Here is a 22,876-nt window from a genome sequence, read left to right as displayed (position 1 = left end):
CACTTTTACGTCAATCTCTTTTATTGTATCCTAAGACCCAGGCCAGATGCTTGGAACATAGTAGATGCCCATTCATTAATTTACTGAATCATTTGTTCATTATTTGAACACATAATTTTTTAAAAATGGTGCTTGGGATTGAACCCAGGGCTTTGTGCATGTGAGGCAAACCCTCTACCAACTGAGCTATATCCTCAACCCTTGGACAAATAATTGTTGATAAATCATTCAATATATGCCAGACATTGTTGCAGATGTTGGTAAGTGCTCAGGAACAATTTGTTGAAAGAATGACAGAGGAAACTGAAAGACTCTTAGTAAGATCAACCCTCTATTTTTGTGGAGTGGTAGGATTCAGAATCTCTATTTCCCAATGTTAAGTATTCATTGGGTGGGCATTTTTCCCCTCCTTCCTTCCTCAAGATACCTAAAGCCAACAGAATGGGGGTGGGGGTCTTGGAGCATGTGCACAGTGATCTAGCCATACCACTTCCTAGCTCTGTGGTCCTGGGAACATTACTAAACTTCCTTCAGCTTCATTTTTCTCATTTGTGACACGAGGAACATGGGGAATGTCCATAAAAGGGCACAGAGTTAGAAATTAAAATTAATAAAAAAGGGCACAGCGTTTCTTACTGATATGATGAAAGTATTCTAAAATTGGTTTGCAGTGATTGTTGAACAACTCTGTACTTGCACACAAAAAAATCATTGACTTATACGCTTTAAAATGAGCAAATTTGATGAAATGTCATAGTTAAATAAAGATGTTAAAAGAAGTAGTTGGGGGGGGCTGGGGATGTGGCTCAGGTGGTAGCGTGCTCGCCTGGCATGCGTGCGGCCCAGGTTCGATCCTCAGCACCACATACAAAGATGTTGTGTCCACCGAAAACTAAAAAATAAATATTAAAAATTCTCTTTCTCTCTCTCTCACTCTCTCTTTAAAAAAAAAAAAAAAAAAAAGAAGTAGTTGGGGGCTGGGGATGTGGCTCAAGTGGTAGCGCGCCCGCCTGGCATGCGTGCGGCCCGGGTTCGATCCTCAGCACCACATACCAACAAAGATGTTGTGTCCGCCGAGAACTAAAAAATAAATATTAAAAATTCTCTCTCTCTCACTCTCTCTCCTCTCTCACTCTCTCTTTAAAAAAAAAAAAAAAGTAGTTGGGTGAGATGGCACATGCCTGTAATCCCAGTGGCTCAGGAGGCTGCTGAGTCAAGAGGATCACAAATTCAAAGCCAGCCTCGGCAATTTAGGGAGACCCTAAGCAACTTAGGGAGACCCTGTCTCAAAATAAAAAATGGTTGGGGAGGTGGCTCAGTGTTTATGTGCTCCTGGGTTCAATCCCCTAGTACCAAAACAAAACAAAACAACAACAATAAAAGAGTTAAAAAGAAAAAAAGGAAAACAATTGATAAAGACTAGTATAATACTGGACTAGTATATATCAGAAATAACCTTGAGGAGTTTTCTAGACAACAGTCTCTCCACACACAAAACTTTTTTTCTTTTCTTTTTTTTCTTGCAGTGCTAAGAACTATACCTGGGCTCTCAGGCATCCTAGACAAGTACTCTACCATTGAGCCACATCTCTAGCCACATATAAAACAAATTTTAAGTCAGTACATCATTTGACCTAGCTTCACTTCTTCTTTTTTTTTTTTTTTTAAACACCCTCACTTCCAAAAATTTATACAAAACTGGGGATTGAACCCAGGGCTTCAACATAAGAGGCAAACACTCTACCACTGAACTACACTGCCCCCTACTAATTTACTAAGGAAATAGTTAATTGGGCACAGATATTTGTGCAAAGATATTTCCTGCAGAATTTATTGAATTTATAGAATTTATTGAATATTTGTCAAGAAACATTTGTAAACAATTCAAAGGTCCTGGATTAGGAATTTGGTTAAATAAATATGGAAGAGCTATGTAAGGCAAATTTCCATGTGTTGAAATAGAAAGATGTTTATCGGGCTGGGGTTGTAGCTCAGTGATACAGCGCTTGCCTAGAATGTGTGAGGCACTGGGTTCGATTCTCAGCACCACATATAAATAAAAAGGAAAAGAAAGGTCCACCGACAATTTAAAAAAAATTTTAAAAAGATGTTTATAATTTGTATTTTTGTTATAAAGGAAATGTAGATAGAATAGATTATAATGAGCCCTAGTGCATTCACTACCTAGTTTAAAAATCACCAATTTCCAGGACTTGGTAGTACATGCTCCCCTGTAATCCCAGTGATTTGGGAGTCTGAGGCAGCAAGATTGCAAGTTCAAAGCCAGCCTCAGGTTGGGGATTTAGCTCAGTGGCAGAGCTCTTGTCTAGCATGCAAAAGGCCCTGAGCTTGGTCCTCAGGCCTGGGGGAAAAAAAAAAGCCAGCCTCAGCCTCAGAGTGAGGCTCTAAGCAACTACAGAGACCATGTCTCAAAATATACAAAGGACTGGGGATGTGGGTTAGAGGTAAAGAATCTCTTGACTCAATTCCCAGTACCAAGTAAATTAATTAATTAACTAAAATAGAAAATAAAAAGGGCTGGGGATATAGTTTAGTTGTAAAGTGCCCCTGGGTTCAAACCCCACTATCACAAAACAAAAAACAAAACAATCAATTGCTAGTTCATGGGCATTCTTGTTTCATTTATACCTTCATTCACTTCTTGTATTATATTGAAGCAAATCTCAGACATCATTATCATTTCCTCTGTACACATAATCACAATTGTATTATTGCACTTAAAAAATAAATCCTTGATCAGCTACTTGGGAGGATTAGGCATTAGGATTACAAGTTGGAGGCCAGTCTGAGACATTCAGCAAGACCCTGTCTCAAAATAAAATTTAAGGGTTGGGTTGTGGCTTAGTGGTAGAGTACTCAGTGTAAGGCATAGGGTTCTATCCTCAACACCACATAAAAAATAAATAAAATGAAGTCATTGTGATCACCTATAATTAAAGAAAAATATTTAAAATAAAAATAAAACAAAATTTAAGAAGGCTGGGGCTGGGCATGGTGGCACACATCTGTAATCCCAGCAATTTGAGAGGCTGAGGTAGGAGGATTGTAAATTCGAGGCCAGCCTTGGCAACTTAGCTAGGCCCTGAGCAACTTAGTGAGACCCTGTCTTAAAATAAAACATAAAAAGGGTTGGTGATGTGGCTCAATGATTAAGTGCTCCTGGGTTCAATCCTTGGTACCAAAAAAAAAAAAAAAAAAAAAAAAGGCCGGGGTGCTGAGGATGAAGGTCACTTATAGAGTGCTTGTACATCACCCTGAGTTCAATCCCTAATACCAAAAAAAGAAAAAAAAAATCCATACTATTCTCAAAGATCTAGTCAGTGTTCAAATTTCCAATTATTTCTACAATTTGATGTTTAATAGTTTGTTTGAATTAGAGTACAAATAGGGGCCATAAATTATGATTGATATGCTTCTTAAATATCTTTTTTTTTTTTTTTTTTTTTTTGCAGGGCTGAGAATTGAACCCAAGGCTTTGTGCATGCTAGGTAAGTGCTCTACCACTGAGCTACATCCCCAACTGCCTCCTCCTTTCTTAAAAATGTTGAGACAGGGTCTTGCTAAATTGCACAAACTTGAGATCTTCCTGTCTCAGCCTCCAAGTAGCTGGGATTACAGGTGTGTGCCACATTTGGTTTTAAGTGATTTTTGTTTTTGTTTTAAACTAGGAATTGAAAGCAGGGGCATTTTACCATTAAGCCACATTCTCAGCCCCCACCCCCACCCTTTTTAAATTTTGAGACAGGGTCTCACTAAGTTGTTTAGGGCCTTGCTAAATTGCTGAGGCTGGCCTCAAACTTGTGATCCTTCTGGCTCAGTCTCCTGAGTTGCTGGGATTATAGGCATGCACCATTGTACTCAGCTCACTTAGCATGTTTTAAAGATTCACCTATGTTATGTAGTACAAGTACTTCATTTTTTTTTAGAGCTGAATAACAGTCCATTTCATATACCAAGAGTCATCTCTTGGTATATGGGGTATTGGTTCCAGGACTCCCACAGATACCAAAATCCACAGGTCCATTTTATAAAATGCTCAGGTCCCTTATATAAGGTGGCACAGTATGTGCATATAATGTACATGTATCTTCCTACTTACTTTAAATCATGTATAGATTACTTATAATAACAAATACAATGTAAATTATTATTATATTCTATTGTTTAGAGAATAATAACAAGAAAAAAGTCTATACATGTTCGCTGCAGTGCAACCTTCCCCACCTGAATATTTTTTTAAATATTTATTTATTTATTTTTTTAGTTTTTCGGGGGACACAACATCTTTGTTTGTATGTGGTGCTGAGGATCTAACCTGGGCCGCACGCATGCCAGACAAGCGCGCTACCACTTGAGCCACATCCCCAGCACCCCCCACCTGAATATTTATGATCTATGATTGGTTCAATCTGAGGATGCAGAATATTTGGATGTGAAAAGAAGACTACACAACATTTTGTTTGCCATTCATCAGTTGGTGAATGTTTGTGTTGTTTCCACTTTTTTTAAATCTTTTTTTTTTTTTTTTTTTTTAAAGAACTGAAAGTGGAGGGTTGGGGATGTGGCTCAAGCGTAGCGCGCTCGCCTGGCATGCGTGCGGCCCGGGTTGATCCTCAGCACCACATACCAACAAAGATGTTGTGTCCGCCGAGAAGTAAAAAATAAATATTAAAAATTCTCTCTCTCTCTCTCTCTCTCTCTCTCTCTCTCTCTCTCTCTCTCTCTCTCTCCCCCCCCTCCCTCCTCTCTCACTCTCTCTTTAAAAAAAAAAAAAAAACTGAAAGTGGAGAGTCAAGAGATATTTTTAATTTTTTTTTAAAGAGAGAGAGAGAGAGGGCTGGGGATGTGGCTCAACTGGTAGCGCGCTCGCCTGGAGTGCGTGCGCCCCGGTTCGATCCTCAGCACCACATACCAACAAAGATGTTGTGTCCGCCGAGAACTAAAAAAAAATAAATATTAAAAATAAAATTTAAAAAAAAAAAAGAGAGAGAGAGAGAGAGAATTTTAATATTTATTTTTTAGTTATAGGCGGTCACAACATCTTTGTTTGTATGTGGTGCTGAGGATCGAACCCGGGCCGCACGCATACTAGGCGAGCGCGCTACCTCTTGAGCCACATCCCCAGCCCTTGTTTCCACTTTTTGGCTATTGTGAATAACGCTGCTGTGAATATTTGTGTACAAGTTTATGTGTGGATTCTTTTTTTTTCACCCCAGCCTTGTGTGGATTCTTAAATATCTTTTGATTTCTAGGTTTCCTCCCTGTGTATGTATGTGCGATACTGACTTTTAACTTATTTGCTGAAGAAACTGTGTTGTCATATACTTTCTCACATTTTGGATTTTGCTTCTTGTATTTCCAAGGTACAGTTTGTGTGTGTGTGTGTTTGTTTCTGGGGATTGAACTCAGAGTCTCAAGCAAGGTAGGCAAGTGCTTTATCACTGAGCTAAACTACCAGCCCAGGGGTTTGTGTGTGTGTGTGTGTGAGTATGTGTGATTATAAAAAAGTGAAATGGAGTAGGTCTTTGTGGTGATGGACTAGTTGTGCTTTTTTTTTTTTTTTGGTACCAGGTGTGTTTAACCCCTAAGCCACATCTCTAGCTCTTTTTAAATTTATTTATTTATTTATTTATTTATTTTTGAGGCAGGGTCTTGGTAAATAGCTTAGGGCCTTACTATCTGGTTCTACTGAAGCTGGTTTTGACCTTGCTGTCTCATGCTTCAGACTGTGATTGCTGGGATTACTTACAGGTGTATCACCATGCCTAGTTCTACATCTTGATTATGGTGGTGGTTATAGGAATCTGCACATGTGACAAAATGATGTAAAACTATATATACACATTGGTCAAACACCAATTTCCTGATTTTGATATTGTTCTATAATTATGTAATCACTAGGAGAAAATGGAGGAAGAGAACACTGAAACTGTACTATTTTTGCTACTTCCAATGAACCTATAAATAGAACTCCCAAAAAAGTTTTAGAAGTACTTTTACAGGGCTGGCTGGGGTTATAGCTCAGTGATACAGCGCTTGCCTAGCACATGTGAGGCACCACATAAAAATCCTCAGCACCACATAAAAATAAAATAAATAAGACATTGTGTCTATCTAGGCTAAAATTTTTTTTGCTTGCTTCGCACATGTGAGGCACTGGGTTCAATTCTCAGCACCATATAAAAATAAGTAAACAAAATAAAGATATTGTGCCCATCTATAACTAAAATTAAAAAAATATTTTAAAAAGTACATTTACAGAATTTTAGATATGGTCTGATTCCACTGTGTTAAAAATTTTCAATGACTGTTATTATTATCACATTTTACATTTGAGAAAACATATGAAAGGTTAGGGTTTGATTGTCAGATGTAACCTATATTCTTAATGGTTGCAACATACAGAGTGTGTGTGTGTGTGTGTGTGTGTGTGTGTGTAAAGTAAAATTAGACAAAGAGAGTTTGATTTTTCAGTTTTATAGATCTCTATTGTTTGAATAGTTTACAACAAACTTATGTTACTCTTTTTTCATTGGGGGGGAAGTAGAAAAAGGTTAAAGTTAGTGAGGCATCCTCTCCTTAGTGTCCTAATGGTGGATCTGAGCAACCCTATATTAGTCACATTATTTCGAAAGTTCAAAGCTCCGCACAGTGCGCTGCAGCCTTTATTAGGAGGTCTCCTTTTCCCTACCCCATTTTGTGTTTCTCTCTTAAGTCATAACTGACTACTTTGGAACTTCTCTCAAATTCCGCGTGGATCCTAGATTGCATGTGGGGCTGGCTGCAGAGGAAGGATACTGTCGCGGTTCGTCCCAGTCCTACATCGCAGAAGGGCAGCAGCAGGCGCGACGGCGACACCAGGGACTGGACGCAGTTAAAATATCTTATGGAGGGCTAGGGATGTGGCTCAAGTGGTAGCGCGCTCGCCTGGCATGCGTGCGGCCCGGGTTCGATCCTCAGCACCACATACAGACAAAGATGCTGTGTCCGCCAAATACTGAAAACTCAGCACCACATACAGACAAAGATGCTGTGTCCGCCAAATACTGAAAAATAAATATTAAAGTTCTCTCTCTCTCCCTCTTTAAAAAAAAAAAAAAATCTTATGGAGGGTCCTGGCGGTACACGCAGCTTTCCCACACGCGACTTAGCTTTTTAAAATCAGCCCCCACCCAGCCCGCCCCCGCCTTTCAGGTCCTGCGCCTGTTTCCCATTGGCTAGTTTCTATTGCAACAGGGACTTTTTTTTTTTTTTTTAAGGAATGCGTCTAGGACATCGGTAAAAATAGTCGTTTAAAAAGCGATAAGGTTCACGCAGAGCTGTCGCTGCCAAATTATAATTCTTTTCCAGGAGCAGTGCTGAGGTTACAAGGTCGTGGGCTCAGAGCAGTAACCCTTGTTTGCCTTCTCTTTTAAACAAGATCGACTTCAGCCAAAAGTTCAACTTCCTTCATGTAAATTAAAGCCGAATCAGCAATTCCCACCATCTGCATTAGGCACAATTTGCCCGAAGCCATTAGTGTACTTTCACGTGAAATGGAAGGAAGGTGGCAGGAAGGCTCTTGAAATCAATGGAATGATTTAGAGAATTCTGTATAATATAGTTTCTTTTCTAATTTGATGTTGTTGTTCAAAAAAGCAAATCATGTTTATTATCTGAAATTAAATAATTTAGCAGAATGTTAAACAAGAAGTGAAAGACTCTTCCCTTTCTCCACATAATCTCACAGGCTAATGTAACTAACCACTGTTAAAAATTGGGTATTAATTTGCCTAGCCCTTTTTCTATGCACATTCTAACACACATTCAAACTTTTTTTCCCCCCTCCTATGAGATAAACTCTGGCTATGTTGCCCAGACTGTTCAGAACTGATGGGCTCAGGTAATCCTCATGCCTCAACCTCCTGAATAGCTGGAATTATAAGTGCACACTACTACACCTGCTCCAATGTTTTTGCTATTACATATTGCCAGATTTTAAATTTTATTTTATTTTTAAATTTTTTTAGTTGTAGATGGGCACAATACCTTTATTTTTTTTAAATTTATTTTTATGTGGTGCTGAGGATCGAACCCAGTGCTTCAAACGTGGGAGGCAAGCGCTCTACCGCTGAGCCACAAATCCCAACCCCTAAATTTTATTTTTCTTCTTTGTATATACAGGAGTAACACATGCTCAGTGTAAAACATTTAAGATTTCAGAAATGTATGGCTTAGAAAGCAAAAGTTCTTCATAATTCCTTCTCAGAAAACTACCAAATACAGATGTTCCTCTATGCATATACCACACATATCATCTGTTATTGTGTAGCTCTATACATTATTGGTAACACAAATGTGGTTATATTACACGTTTTGTTTTCTACTGAAGTCAATACATTTTGAATTCCAGGTCTTTATCTTCCTAGCAGCAAAGAGGCTAAGCCTTTTAACCTATGGAATACAAGAACCACCAACTCTTCAGAAACAGGGAATTTATTTGGCTGCCTCACTGTTAAGAACCTCCTCCTGCCCAGGGCAACTTCCCTATCTAACTCCTCAAAGATCCCAAACTCTTTGGAACACTAAGTTTGTTTCTGCTCTTATCTTTACAAATTACTCTCTGACACATGATAAATACATGACTTGTCCACATTATTATGTAAGCTGCTTTTATAGTTAGGTAAATTAGGTTCACAACTAACAACAGGAGCCTTAGAAATGAAGAAGAGATGCTGATTTTTAAATTGTTTAAGCTTTCCATTGGAATGATACCAAATAATAATTACTAACAGATTTGGTGGACAACTTGCAAATGCACAGCTTCCCATTCAAGTGTTCATCTTCCCACCTCCTTCCCAGGATACGGAGGAGGGTTGGGGGTCCATCTATAGATTGAATAGCCAGGCTGTTTGTTTTCCATGCTAAAAATCCCCTACATTGCACCACATACCCTGGCCAAAGATTCACAGGAAAGAGAAGTTGAGAGCTCTGGGAACCTGAAACTGAATACCAATCCCAACTTCACAAAGGCTGAGTTTAGGGATTTCTCTCATGTGTCAAAAGTTGGAACCATTTTTTTTTTCGGGGGGGGGTACTAGGGATTGACCCAAGGAGCTTTACTGCTGAGCTACATCCCCAACCTGTTTTATTTTGAGACAGGGTCTCACTAAACAACTGAGGCTGGCTTTAAATGTGTGATCCTCTTACTTCAGTCTCCCAGATTGTTAGGATTATAGGCATGTGCACCATTTTTTTATATAATCCTACTTTTCTCAGAAAAATTATCACCATTATCACTGGTAATATTTATTGAGTACTTTCTTCAGGCCAGGAACTTTATACACAGCTTTTGTTATTTAACTTCACAATCCTATGAATGTAGTAACAATGATCTCTTTTTAAAAAATTTTAAAAAAATATTTATTTTTTAGTTTTTGGTGGACACAACATCTTTGTTTGTATGTGGTGCTGAGGATCGAACCCAGGCTGCACGCATGCCAGGCGAGCGTGCTATTGCTTGAGCCACATCCCCAGCCCATGATCTCTTTTTTTATTGATGGGAGAAAACAAATTTTAAAAAGTCAAATAACATCCAAACTTCCCATTAGGAGCAAGTAGCAGAGTAGGGCTTGAACCCACTGATTGCAGAGCCCTGGTTCTAAACCACTTTATCACTGAACCACAGTACTTTGGCACCACTGGCCTCAGTATAAGAAGAAGCACAATGTGCACATCAGACCTTTTCACCAGGAAAGCTTTACATTGCCTAAGGCTATTCTATTATCTCTAAGGACAAAGCAGGGATGGTCTTTTAACTTTCTATTGGATTCTGAACCCTTCTACACTAGGTGCAGACCATAAGAGTTCTGTGATATAAAGTCTTAGATACTGCAGGGTGGAGTGCAGGGAGGAGAGGGAAAGAGATAGTTTTAAGGGAGTTATTGTCTTACCTAACAGCCTGCGAGGATGAAGGGATTTTTCCTGAGCTGCTCATTATTCAACCAGTCATTCATGATTTCATTCAGTAAGTGTCTTTGAGATGCCAGGCATTGGGGATTAAAAGAGGAGCAACAGAGACAACATCTACGCCTTCTAGAAACGGACAGTCTATGGGTTCAATCCTCAGCACCACATAAAAATAAACAAATAAAACAAAGGTTTTTTTTAAAAAAAGAAACTGACAGTCTATTGAGTGAAACTGTTGTTTGACAATTACAATCAAGTGTGATCAATCTCTGGAAGGACTCCAATCAGGGCCCCTAACCTAATCTAGGGTTACTGGTCAGGGAAGGCTTCCTGACAGAGATGACTCTTAGGCCAAAATCAGACTGCAACAAAGCTAAGGAAGTGTATAAGACTCAGGTGGCACAAAGCCTGTGTCATTTCTTTCTTTCTTTCTTCCTTTTTTTTTTTTTTTTTTGGTGGTACTGAGGATTGCTCTACTAGGTATCTTCCATCAAGCTGAATCCTTTTTCTTTGTACAAGAGATTGAACCCAGGGGCACTCAACCACTGAGCCACATTCCTAGTCCTTTTTTTTAATTTTGAGACAGAGTCTTGCTAATTGCTTAGGCTTGCTAAATTTAGCTGAGGCTGGCTTTGAACTTGTGATCCTTCTGCTTTAGCCTCCCAGCTGCTGGAATTAATTTTTAATTTTTTTATTTTGAGACAGGGTCTTCCTAAATTGCTGAGGCTAGCCTCAAACTTGGGATCCTTCTGCCTTAGCCTCCTGAATTGATGGGTTTACAAGTATGCACCACCACACTAAGTTTGATTTCTTATCAACTTCTATGAAGTAGGCATGAATATGGCACTAGACTCCAACAAAAGAATAAATGCTGGTAGGCAGAACACATCCCAAATCGAGCTATATAACAAAAGAAGGTGGCTATGCACAAAAAATGTAAAATCAAGTGCAATTCCTTCAATAAACTACTGCTCTGATATTTTACCATGAATATATAAGCTGCTTCAGACTCTTGATATTTTGCTCTGCTATTTTACCATGAATATATAAGCTGCTTCAGACTCACAAAGTCCATCTTTTCAAAGAAATAGATTAGCTGCTACTAGTTAACCTCTAATAGACAGCCTATAATGGTATTATCAACTTAAGACATCTAGACTATTTATGGACATTCTTACATTTAATTTTTTTTTGTAGTTGTAGATGGACACAGTGCCTTTATTTTACTTGTTTATTTTTATGTGGTCCTGAAGATCAAACCCAGTGCCTCACGCAGCATGCCAGGCAAGTGCTCTGCCACTGAGCTACAGCCCCAGCCCCTGGATATTCTTTCATTTTAAGACTAAAACCATACCTTAAAAAATATCACATGGCTGGGTGTGTTGGTGCATGCCTGTAATCCCAGCAGCTTTGGAAGTAGAGGCAGGAGGATCACAAGTTCAAAGCTAGCCTCAGCAATTTAGCAAGGTCCTAAGCAATTTAGTGAGACCCTGTCTCAAAATAAAGAATAAAAAAGGGGGCTGGGGTTGAAGCTCAGTGGTAAAGTGCTTGCCTAGCATATGTCAGGCACTGAGTTGATTCTCAGCACTGCAAATTTAAGTATTTTTTTAGTTGTCGATAGACCTTTATTTTATCTATCTATCTATCTATCTATCTATGGCTAAGTGGTTAAGTACTCCTAGGTTCAATTCCCAGTGCAGTGTGCTCACAATTTTAGAAAAATAATGGAAGGTAAATCAAGGGCTGTATGTAGAATGAGTGGGAGGAAAAATCACCCAAGGACAAATTTATTATGTAAGAAAATTTACACACTCTGTACAAATTTATAATATTGTTTATATGTATATATGCAACTTAAATAAAATGTGCAGACCTTTAACATTCAGATCCATAAATTTTGACAATTGTATATAGCTGTGTAACTTCCACCCAAAACAACATATAGTACATTTACATTACCCCAGAAAATTTCTTCAATTCCTTTCTTGGTAAATCACTTCCCAACAATGGCAATCATTTCCTGAATTCAACACCAAATAGGGTTTGTCTATTTTGGGGTTTCATGTGAATGGAATCATACAATCCATATTCTTCTGTGTCTTGCTTCTTTTGTTTAATATTTAATATTTTGATATTCATGCATGCTATTGAGTGCATCAATAGTTGGTTTTCTTTTTTTTTTCCTCCAGTGCTAGGTATCAAATCAAGGGCCTCAAGCATGCTAGACAAGTGCTCTACTACTACTAAGCTACAACCCCTAGTTCAATTACTTGTTTTTTTTTTTGTTGTTGTTGAGAAGCATTCCATTATATGACTATATCAGACAGAGTGGGCTATTCCATTCTCCTATTGATGGACATTTGGGCTGTCTCCAGTTTGGGGCTACATATGAATAAAGATGCTATGAATATTTATATACAAAACTTTTGTGGATATATATTTTCACTTCATATGGGTGTGTTTACTTTTATAAGAAATTACCAACATTTCTCTGAACTGGTTGTATCATTTTACACTCCCATTGGCAATGTATGAGAGTTCCAATTACTGTACATTCTTGTCATTACTAATTATTGTTAATGTTTTTTAATTTAGCCATTCTAGACAGTGTCAAATGGCATCTTATTGTATTTCCCTGATGACTAATAAATTCCAAAATACTTGAAAATTAACTTTGGTTAAAGAATAGATCACAAAGTAAATTAGAAAATTAGATGGGCTGGTGATGTTGCTCAATGGTAGAGAGTTTATCTAGTATGACCCTGGGTTAGACCCCTAGCACCACAAATGAAACAAACAAAAAACTTAGAGCTGAACAAAACTGAAAACACAACATATCAAACGAGGGGAATACAACAAAAGCAGCATGCTTTTGGTACTTTATTAATAAGTTTTTTTTTTCCCCTACTGGGATTTCTGGTGCTTGGGATTGAAACCAGGGGCACTTTACTAACACTTTATTACTTAGCTACATCCTAGGTCTTTTCACTTTTTAGTTTGAGACAGGGTCTTGCTAAGTTTCTGAGGGGCTTGCTAAGTTGCTGAAGTTGGCCTTGAACTTGCCATTCTCCTGCCTCAGACTACCAAATTTCTGGGATTGCAGGTGTAAACCACAGTCCCTGGAAAGAAGTACTTTTAGAGAAAAGGAAAAGTGTGGGGTTGAGGCAGTAGCTCATGGTAGAACACATGCTCAATATGAGTGAATCCCTGGGTTCAATCTCTAATACACACACACACACACACAAAAAAAAAAAAAAAAAACCCAACAAACAAACAACAACAACAACAAAACAGTGATTTAAGCTCCTACTTCAAGAGGAAAGAAACAAATTAAATCCAAAGTAGGTAAAAAGAAAATAATAAGAGCAGAAGTCAATAAAATAGGAAATGGATTGCACAATAGAGAAAACAAAAAGGACACAAACTGTTCTTGCTGAACATGGTTCAAGGTCAATGTCAGCAATTTAGACCCTCATCAATTTATGTGACTCAGGAGGCCGAGGCAGAAGGATCACAAGTTTAAAGCTAGCCTCAGCAACTTAACCAGGCTCTAAGCAACTTAACAAGATCCTTTCTCAGAATAAAAAGAAAAAAAGGACTGGGGATGAGGCTCAGTAGTTAAGTGTCCCTGAGTTCAATCCCTAGTAAAAACAAAAACAACAAACAAACAAACAAAACAAAAAAACAACTTTAATTTTTTTTTTTTTTTTTTTTTTTTTTTTTTTTTTGCAGCTGAGCAAGTGCTCTACTACTGAGCTATATCCCCAGCCCCTGGAGGAATTATTTAAATTGATAAATCCTATGCTAGATTTATCACCAATAAAAAAATAATAATAAAGGAGAGAAAACACACTTTACTAATGTCAGGAAAAAGGGACACCATTATAGTTGCTACAGATAGTAAAACGAAAAATAAGGGTATTATATATAATATCTTTATTCCCCGTTGGGTCCACAGTGGCTCTGCCCTAATTTCAACCCTTCTCTGTTCAGTATATGAGACAGTATAAATCTTGCCACACTCACCTGCTGTCACTGTGGCAAGATCCTTTCCTTAATTGGGCTGTAGTTTTTTTTTTCTTTAATAAATTTAGGAGTGAGAAACAATGAAGGCAAAGTCCTTTCCAGTAGATGGAAGAGAAAAAGGGAGGTGGGTATTGCCCTGAGTGGTGGCGCTGGTTTGTAATCCCAGTGGCTTGGCAGGCTGAGGCAGGAAGATTGTTGGATCAAAAGTTCAACGCCAGCATCAGCAATTTAGGGAGGCCCTCGGCAATTTATGGAGATCCTGTCTCAGAATAAAAAATAAAAAGGTTTGGGGATGGCCCAGCCTGGTAGCTCATTCTGGTCTTAATGTAGATCTCTGCACAGAGTATATGCTCAGTGAATTAGTTTGTCCCCACCTTCTAAAAAACAAATGCATGTATTCCAGGTTTGTTTATCAATAGGTATTCCTGATGATCTGGAACACATTGTTGATTTTTAATTACTGGAGCATACACTATATAGTTTTTAATTTTTTTCCTGAAGCACTTGGTAAAGTGCTTTTTTATAACAATTTACCAAGCCAAGGGACACCTCTCTTAAGACAGATATGCCAGTGGCTCAGGACAGAACAAGATCTTCTGGGGTTGCCCACCCAAGCTCGAGGAATTTCATTTCCAGCGGGTGTCCAGGCTACTACCACAGCTTTTGGAAAGGCATCTGATTAGACTTCAGAAAAGTCCTAGTTTTGCGACTAGAGCTGTGTGACAGTGGACAAGCCTTCCTCTTTCGGGGACGTTGCAATGGGATTAAGTGCCTCCTTCCGGGATTGGTTCGGGGATGGTAAAGCGACATGCAAAACATGTGCCTTTAAATATTTTTTTATCTTCGACGACACGCACGAGAGATACCAGGCGCTGGGCACTAAAGGGTCCTGGCGCCAGAGCATCCAGAACCCGCCTGCTCCTTGACTCTCGCGAGATCTTCTCCCAGCGCTTCGCGGCGTCATCCCCTCGACCGTGGCGGCCCTGGCGGCGACAGCGACGGTGCGTAAGGTACTCACAGGGGCGGACCGTATCCCTCCGCCGCCGGCGCGGCCCGGCCCTCCCTCGCTGGACCGCCAATCCCCGCGCCTCCCGACCTGCCCCTGGGCCTGGGCCCACCCCGCGCTCTGGCGGCCCCACCCCGGCGGCGCCGCCCGCCCGCCCGCGCGTCCCTTGGTCCACCTGCAGCAGGCCGGAGAGCAGGCAGTTCCTCTCGCTGTCCGACCGAGAGGCGCCTGCTGAGCCGGAGACTCGGGCTCTTGCTCCCGGCGGAGGGATCCGTGGCGGCTGTGGAGGCTCTGAGACTGGAAGGAAGAGGCAGCTACGGCGGCGGCGGCGGCGGCGGCGGCGGCTGGGGCGGCAGCGCATAAAGGGGCCGCCGCCGGGTGATGCGGTGACCGCTGCGGCAGGCCCAGAAGCTGAGTGGGCCCCAACCCTCAGCTTGTCTTGTCGGACCTGCGCTCCCGAACTCCCCATCTTCTCCGGCCGACCCGCGACCGCCGAGGCGGCCTTAGGCCCCCTCGTCCCTTCCCCACCCCTCCCCCGCCCCCGGCCCGGGGGCCGCTGCCACCTCCACCGCCTCCCACCATGGCTCTGAAGAGAATCCACAAGGTAAGCGTCCCGAGGTCGACTGCGGGGATGGGCCGCTGGGCGGGCCTCCTGAGCAGGCTGCGGCCTGCACTTCCCGCCGTCGCCTCCGCCGGGCTCGCGGCCTCTGGTTCTCGCTGCCGGCGCTGGCCCCGCGGGGCGGCCTTCACACCCCACTCCCAGTGATGGCGCCAGTGGAGGCCCCGGCGCGCGGCCCGTGCTTAGGCCAGAGGTGCTCCCACTCCTAGTGTTCCTCCTGTCTGCCTTTCCGGGCCCGCGTGGTGTGGAGTCCCCGGGTGTCTCTCCGTCCTGGGACGGCTGCGCTCCAAGGCATTGTCCAGCTAAACTAGGGGTTGGGTGGTGCGAGGGCGTTAGGAGTCCCCATAGACAGAGCTGGAAAGGGCTCCTCCACCCGTCTCCGCCCTGGCTCCCTTCTGAGAACCGCCTAGGCTCAGGGACCCTCTCTTGGGCCGGCGGAGGAAGCTGTATTGCCCGATCCACAACTATTTCTTGAGTTCACTTACCTCTTTGGTGACTATGTACTTCGGTGCATCTGACTAGCAGAAAGTGCTAGAGTAGGAAGTTTAGAAGGAAAAAAATGTGACTCTTAGGAAGGAGGAGGGAAGTAGAGGGAGAAGCCTTTTATTCCTTGAGGTTGCCATATGTAGTCAGAAACTATCACTTCAGTTTTGCAAGATTAGATCTGATAGAAAAACTGTTAAATTGGCAAGGGTAGGAGCCAGTTCAAAAACTGAACATTGAAAACCACTGGAGAAATTACACACAGAAGCCTTTCACCGTCTATTCACAAAATAGACTTAACACAGTGTTGTATGTTCAGGGAGACCCTTTTGATTTTCGACGAGAAAGAATTTCTTTGCTCTTCGAAATGAAAGGTTATTCGTTCAGTTATGGATAAGGAGGTTTTCCTAATAATTGCATCAAGAGTGTGGGCTTGTCTTGAAAATTTAGGGTTCTTTATCTAATATTGTAGCCTTTTATTTTTATTTTACTTTATTTTTGGGGCGCTGGGGATTGAACCCAGGGGCGCCTTATTACTGAGACACATTCCAACTTCTCTTTATTTAACTACTGTGAGAGAGAATCTTGCTTAGGACCTCCTTAAATTGCCGAGGATGTCTTCCAATTTGCAACCCTTCTACCTCAGCCTTAGTAGTCAATGGGATTTCAGTTGTGTGCCACCACACCTGGCTATTGTAACCTTTTTAGTGCCACTTACTGTAATTTTTTTTTTCTTGGAAGTGGGGAGACACCATTGGTGGTTTTTGTTAGGTGTTTCACTTGGCTACTCAGATTGGCTGAATTAAACTTTTAGCTGCTTAGTGAGAAGTAGGTCCTGGGATTATCCATTCTGAACTCTGTGGTGGGAATGCAGGAGGAAGAGAACCATTTTTTTACTTTGCCTTAAACCAAGTTAGGATGCAGATTGACAGTTTAAACACCTCAGTTCAGTAGTTGATCCTCATTTCATTCTTGTTGCTACTGTACTGAAGGTTGAACCCCTGGTCACTTGCCATTGAGCTACATCCCCTCCTCTCCCCCCCTTTAAAAAAAATTTTTTTTTTTTTAATTGTAGATGGTCTGTCTAAATTGTTTAGGCTGTCCTCAAACTTGCAATCCTCCTGCCTTGGTCTCCTGAGTCTCTGGGATTACAGGTGTGCCCCATCATACCTGGCATGTCACTACATATTTTTGAGGAATCCATTTTCTCCAAAATATCCTTATAAATTTTAATAATAAAATCAAATTTAGAAATTAAATGATAGCTTGATTTTTTTTTAATGGTACCTTTATTTTATTTATTTTTATGTGGTGCTGAGGATCAAACCCAGTGCCTCACACATGCTAGGCAAGTGCTGTACCATTGAGCTATAACCCCAGCCCACATCACCATCCCTTTTTTTATTTTGAGACAGGGTCTGGCTGAGTTGCCTGACCTGGCCTAGAATTTGTGATTCTCCTACCTTATCCTCTGGAATAACTGGGAACTGCACTCTCTGGCTAGTCCTCACTTCATTCTTGATCAATCAAGACCTTTAAATGAGTAGAATGAGTCCCATCACCTACTATAGGTTAGTTTAGCTTCTTACCCACTTTTTTGGCTTCAGTTCTTACAAATGAAAAATGGCAGACTTTAGACAATAAATCTGTGAACCTTAAGTAAAGGCTTCTGGTAGAGTCATTTAAGGTGCAGAAGCACAATTGAGAGATAATCATCCAAGTAAAAAAAAATATGTATTTTTGAGGTGTTTAGGAGTTACTAAGTACTTCTAGAGTCTAACTGGGACGTTACCAACTTGGAGATGTCACTTGGTTTATAGCTATAGAGGATTGTGCTCTTCTACAACTGAGTATACTATGTGATAACTATCAGATCAAGAATTGTAGCATTTAATCCCTACATTGATTGAAAATAGCATTTTGATTACAAACATAACATTTTAATCTAATTGTACTTGCTACTTGCCCCCAGTAATGTGATTTCTTCTGAGTTACTACATCTTTTTTTTTTTTTTTTTTCCTTTTTGGTACTGGGGATTGAACCCAGGAAAGCTTTGTCACAGAGCTACATCTCCAGCTCTTTTTATTTTGAGACTCACTAAGTTGTTAAGGCTGGCCACAAAATTTGCGATCCTTCTGCCTCAGCCTCCTCAGTTCCTGGGGTTTACAGAAAGCATATGCCACATTTTTTTTTAAGTTTATTTTTGGTACTGGGGATTGAATCTAGGAGACTTTACCACTGAGATACATCTGCAGCCTCCCCCCCGCCCCTTTAAGTTTAACACAGGGTCTGTATAAATTGTTGAGGCTGTCCTCAAACTTGCAATCCTACTGCCTTGGTCTCCTGAGTCTCTGGGATTATAGGTGTGCCCCATCATACTGGTATGTTACTACATATTTTTAAGGAATAAATTTTTTATAATATAATCAAGTTTAGAAATGAAAGGATAGCTTGATTTTTTTTTTTTTTTTTTTTTAAATGGTACCACAGATGCTTAACCACTGAGTTACATCTCCGACCCTTTCTATTTTTTGAGACAGGTTCTCACCCAAGTTGTTTTAGTGCTTCACTACTGAGGATGGCCTTGAATTTGCAGTCCTTCTGCCTCAGCTTCCCAAGTTACTGAGATCACAGGCATGTACCACCACCCTTGGCAATGCTTGGACTTTTAAAACTGCTATTCCTTTTTTTCCTAGTTTTTAACTAAAGGCTTCTTCAAAGTATGGCTTGACTTCTCAGAGGCCAGAGATTAGAAAAATGAAATTTATTTCTGGTATACCATTCAAAGATTATGAAAACAAGATGGAATTAAGTTTTTTACTTTTCATATGATGCCCATTTTAGGCTGAATGGCAGAGCAGTCAGTCCCATCTTATCCTCAGTCCTATTAGTGTATCTCTAATGGAATCTGCAAGACACTTGCTTATCTTTTTTTTTTCTTTTAATACTGGGGTTTGAACTCAGGGGTGCTTTACCAGAGTTACATCCCCAGACCTTTTTATTTTTTATTTAGAGACAGGGTCTCATCAATTTGCTGAGGGTCTCAAATTTGTTATCTTCCTGTCTCAGCCTCCAGATTACAGTTATGTGCCACTATGGCCAGTAACATACTTGTTTTATATTGATCTTGGTCTTGAACCTTAATTATCATTTTCTGAAATAATAATTCTCCTTAAATGCCTTTTCAACTTTAGATGTCAAGAACTGCATCTGGATTCCAATAAAATTTTTCTTTTTTTTTTTAAGTATTTATTTTATAGTTGGACACAATATCTTTATTTCACTCATTTTTTACATAGTGCTGAGGATCGAAACCAGGGTCACGCGCGTGCGAGACGAGCGCGCTACCGCTGAGCCACAACACTAGCCCCCAGTAAAATTTTTCTAAGAAAAACCACATTTGACATGGTATTTTTAGGAATTTAGTATCTTGTTTCTTTGACAGAGGGACACTATTTGTATCTGAATTTGGCAGTCTTCAAATCTTTTTTTTTTTCCCCTGTGCTGAGGAATTGCAATGTCTTTTTTGGGAAAAGCTTTTGAAGGGCTTTATTTTGAGATACAGTTTAAGGTTGTCAGACCTATGCTTTAAGCAGACTATATCAAAGAGGATTATTATGAATATACAGTGTAGTTCTGGCAAAGGTTGAGATCCTCTGGGGTTTTTGTATCTATACTAAATGGCTCTGGTCTATGTTTTGAGGTTTTTCTGCTGACTATATAGGTCTTCAGCTTTGATTTTGATGCTTTGAGTGCTTTGAAGCACTACCCCCATCCCTTTTCCAGTACTTGCATCTCATCTGTTGTGGGCTAAGAAACCAGATCATGGAGTTTATTAAAATTGTGTCTAAAATAAGATCTAGTAGGCTCTGAGTGAAGAGGGTTCATGTGTTCTGTGAATTGTGTGGTCTCTGGAAGATCAGAGACCTTTTTGACTTGCTTCCTGTTTTTCTTTTGCTATATAGATGCCAGAGGTTCTTTTGTAAGTGCCATAATACTGACATACAAAGTTAGTTTCTGTATTTTTTAGGAAGGTTAAAGGCTCAGTATCTTGATCTTTGAGGATTTGAAGATTGACCAAACTTTGGATACTGAAAGTTTTTTTTTTTTTTTTAATTGGTGCTGGGAATTGAACCCAGAGGTGCTTTATCACGGAGTCAGTCACATCCCCAGCTCTTTTATTTTGAGACAAGATCTCACTAAGTTGTTTAGGGCCTTTCCAAGCTGTTGAGACTCATCTTGAATTTACAGTCCTCCTGCCTCAGCCTCTTGAGTTGCTGGGATTATAGGCATGTGCAACCATATCTGACAAGCTTCTTTTTTAATAGTAATAGAGTCATGTACATTTAAAAGATATCCTTGGGGCTGGATTGTGGCTCAGCGGTAGAGCGCTCGCCTAGCACAGGTGGGACCTGGGTTCGAACCTCAGCACCACATCAAAATAAAAAGGCATTGTGTTATGTCCATCTACACCTAAAAAATAAATATTAAAAAAAAAAAGATATCCTAATGGTGCCCTTGCTACTTCTAGTTATAGTTAACATTTGGTATACTAGCTTTAAAACATCACCTAATATATATTATATTATTCTGTTTTTTGTTTAAGATTTTATTTTTTAGCTGCCTTAAATCTTTTAAGCCTCCTAAAACAAAATGATGAAGTTTTCGGCTAAAGATTTAAAACTCTGATGACTATGAAATCCAGGCAGGTAACCAAAGTGAGCAAGAAGAAAGAAGAAAATTAGCAAATGCATGTGTTGTGTCAGATGAGGGCAGCTGCTACCCTGTTCCCTCCAAATGTTGCCATTGCCAAGATCCTTGGGCCCAGTGTTGCCAGATCTTCCTTTTTTTTCTACCCATGAAAGAGAAGCTGAAAGTCCAGATTTTTGGCAACCTAATCAAATTTTTTTTCTTCTCTTTTTTAGTACTGAGGATTGAACCCAGTGTGAAAGGCATGCTAGACAAGTACTCTAATACTGAGCTACATCTCCCACCCTTTTTTTATTTTGAGACTATCTCACAAAGTTGCCCAGGCTGGCTTAGAACCTATGATTTTCCTCCTCAGTTGCTGGGAATACAAGTGCCTGCTACTGCACCTAGCTTTATATTGTGGTGTGAGGTTATAGGAAACATCAATTTAATAGATTTAATCCCATTTAGAGGTATATATCTTATCCTTTTTAAAAAAAAAATTTTTTTTTAGTTGTAGGTGGACACAGTATTTTTATTTGTTTTTATTATTTCTTTCTTTTTTTTTTTTTTTTAAAGAGAGAGTGAGAGAGAGGGGGGAGAGAGAGAGAGAGAGAGAGAGAGAGAGAGAGAATTTTTAATATTTATTTTTTAGTTCTCGGTGGACACAACATCTTTGTTGGTATGTGGTGCTGAGGATCGAACCCGGGTCGCACGCACGCCAGGCGAGTGCGCTACCGCTTGAGCCACATCCCCAGCCCTATTTCTTTTTTTTTTTTTTTTTAGTTTTCGGCGGACACAACATCTTTGTTTGTGGTGCTAAGGATTGAACCCGGGCCACACGCTTTAGCCACATCCCCAGCCCGTTGTTTTTATTATTTCTATGTGGTGCTGAGGATTGAACCCAGGGCCTCACATGTGTGAGGCAAGTGCTGTACTGAGCTATACCCCCAGCCCCATTTTATTCTTTAAAAAAAAAAAAAAAAAAAAAAAATATATATATATATATATATATGTATATATTTTAGTTGTAGATGGATATCATACCTTTATTTTTTATCTGGTGCTGAGAATTGAACCCAGTGCCTCACATGTGCTAAGCAAGTGCTCTACCATTGAGCTACAACCCCAGTCCATACATCTTATTTTTCATTATGATTTGTTTCATGTTGGTACTCATCTTGAGGTTGAGAGGTTACCAGAGTAATGATTTTTCCTTCTTTTTCTTTTTTGCACTGGGGATTGACTCAAGAGGCACTCTTAAGACTGAGCTATGTCCCCAGCCCTTTATATATATTGAGATCCACCTGCTTCCTGGGTTGCTGGGATTATAGGTGTGTGTAATTGTCTCATTACACCTGGTTCAAGTGTGATTCCTAAGGATGTGGGAAAGGAGTTGTAATACTGTAACAGTAATAAATTTTAAAATATTATTTAAAAGTTGCCTGGGGGCTGGGGATGTAGCTTGGGTTGTGGCGTGCTCCCCTAGCATACACAAAGCCTTAGGCTGAATCTCTAGCACCATGTGGAAGAAATACTAGAGATTTGGATTGTATATTACTATCATCAGAGGAGGGCTGGGATATAGTTCAGTGGGAGTATTCTCACCTAGCAGGTGGAAGGTCCTCTGGGCTCCATCTAAATGAATTCCTATCAAAACGATGAAACAAATTAACAAATATTCCTGTGAAATGCTGGGAACTTTAACATAGTAAGTAGTTGGCTAAAAGAAAGCTATTTAAATTAGAATTAGTTCTATCTTGGAAAGTAGGTGTACCTTATTCCAAAAAATAGCTTTTTTTTTTTTTTTTGGTGGTGATGGTGCTGGGGCTTGAACCTAGGGCCTCCTACATGCGAAACAAGTGCTCTATCACTAAACTCCAATCCCATCCAACCCCAGCTCTTAGGATGAGTATATAAGTATTTTGGGAAGTTTTTTTTTCTCCTTCCACTAGAAAAGGATTTCTTCCCAGGGGGCAGTGGCCCATACCTACAGTCCTAGCTCTATTGAGAGGCTGAGGCAGGAAGATTACTTGAGATAAGGAGTTCAGGCCAGCCTGGGTAACTGAAAGATCTCATCTCT

The 22,876-nt window shown here is 40.2% G+C and overlaps 1 protein-coding gene across 2 annotated transcripts in view; it reads left to right on the top strand.

The window, feature by feature from the left end:
* Positions 1-15,092: 15,092 nt before the first annotated feature.
* The window catches only part of UBE2D2 (ubiquitin conjugating enzyme E2 D2), a 56,619-nt gene continuing 48,835 nt past the window's right edge, over positions 15,093-22,876 (top strand). Inside the window, exons 1-2 of one of the 2 annotated variants that reach the window (XM_081293673.1) lie at positions 15,093-15,605; positions 18,645-18,738. Coding sequence is in view for 1 of the 2 variants with exons in the window: in XM_081293672.1 (XP_081149798.1) it covers positions 15,582-15,605 (24 nt within the window). In the remaining variant the exon portion in view is untranslated. The remainder of the gene's footprint in view (positions 15,606-18,644; positions 18,739-22,876) is intronic. The other variant, XM_081293672.1, reaches the window with a different exon arrangement.

Source organism: Spermophilus citellus (genome assembly GCF_964194105.1).
Source record: "Spermophilus citellus genome assembly, chromosome: 1".
Lineage (NCBI taxonomy): Eukaryota > Metazoa > Chordata > Mammalia > Rodentia > Sciuridae > Spermophilus > Spermophilus citellus.
The sequence above is the reverse complement of the archived record's forward strand: the minus strand, read 5'-3'. Positions and strand labels throughout refer to the sequence as shown.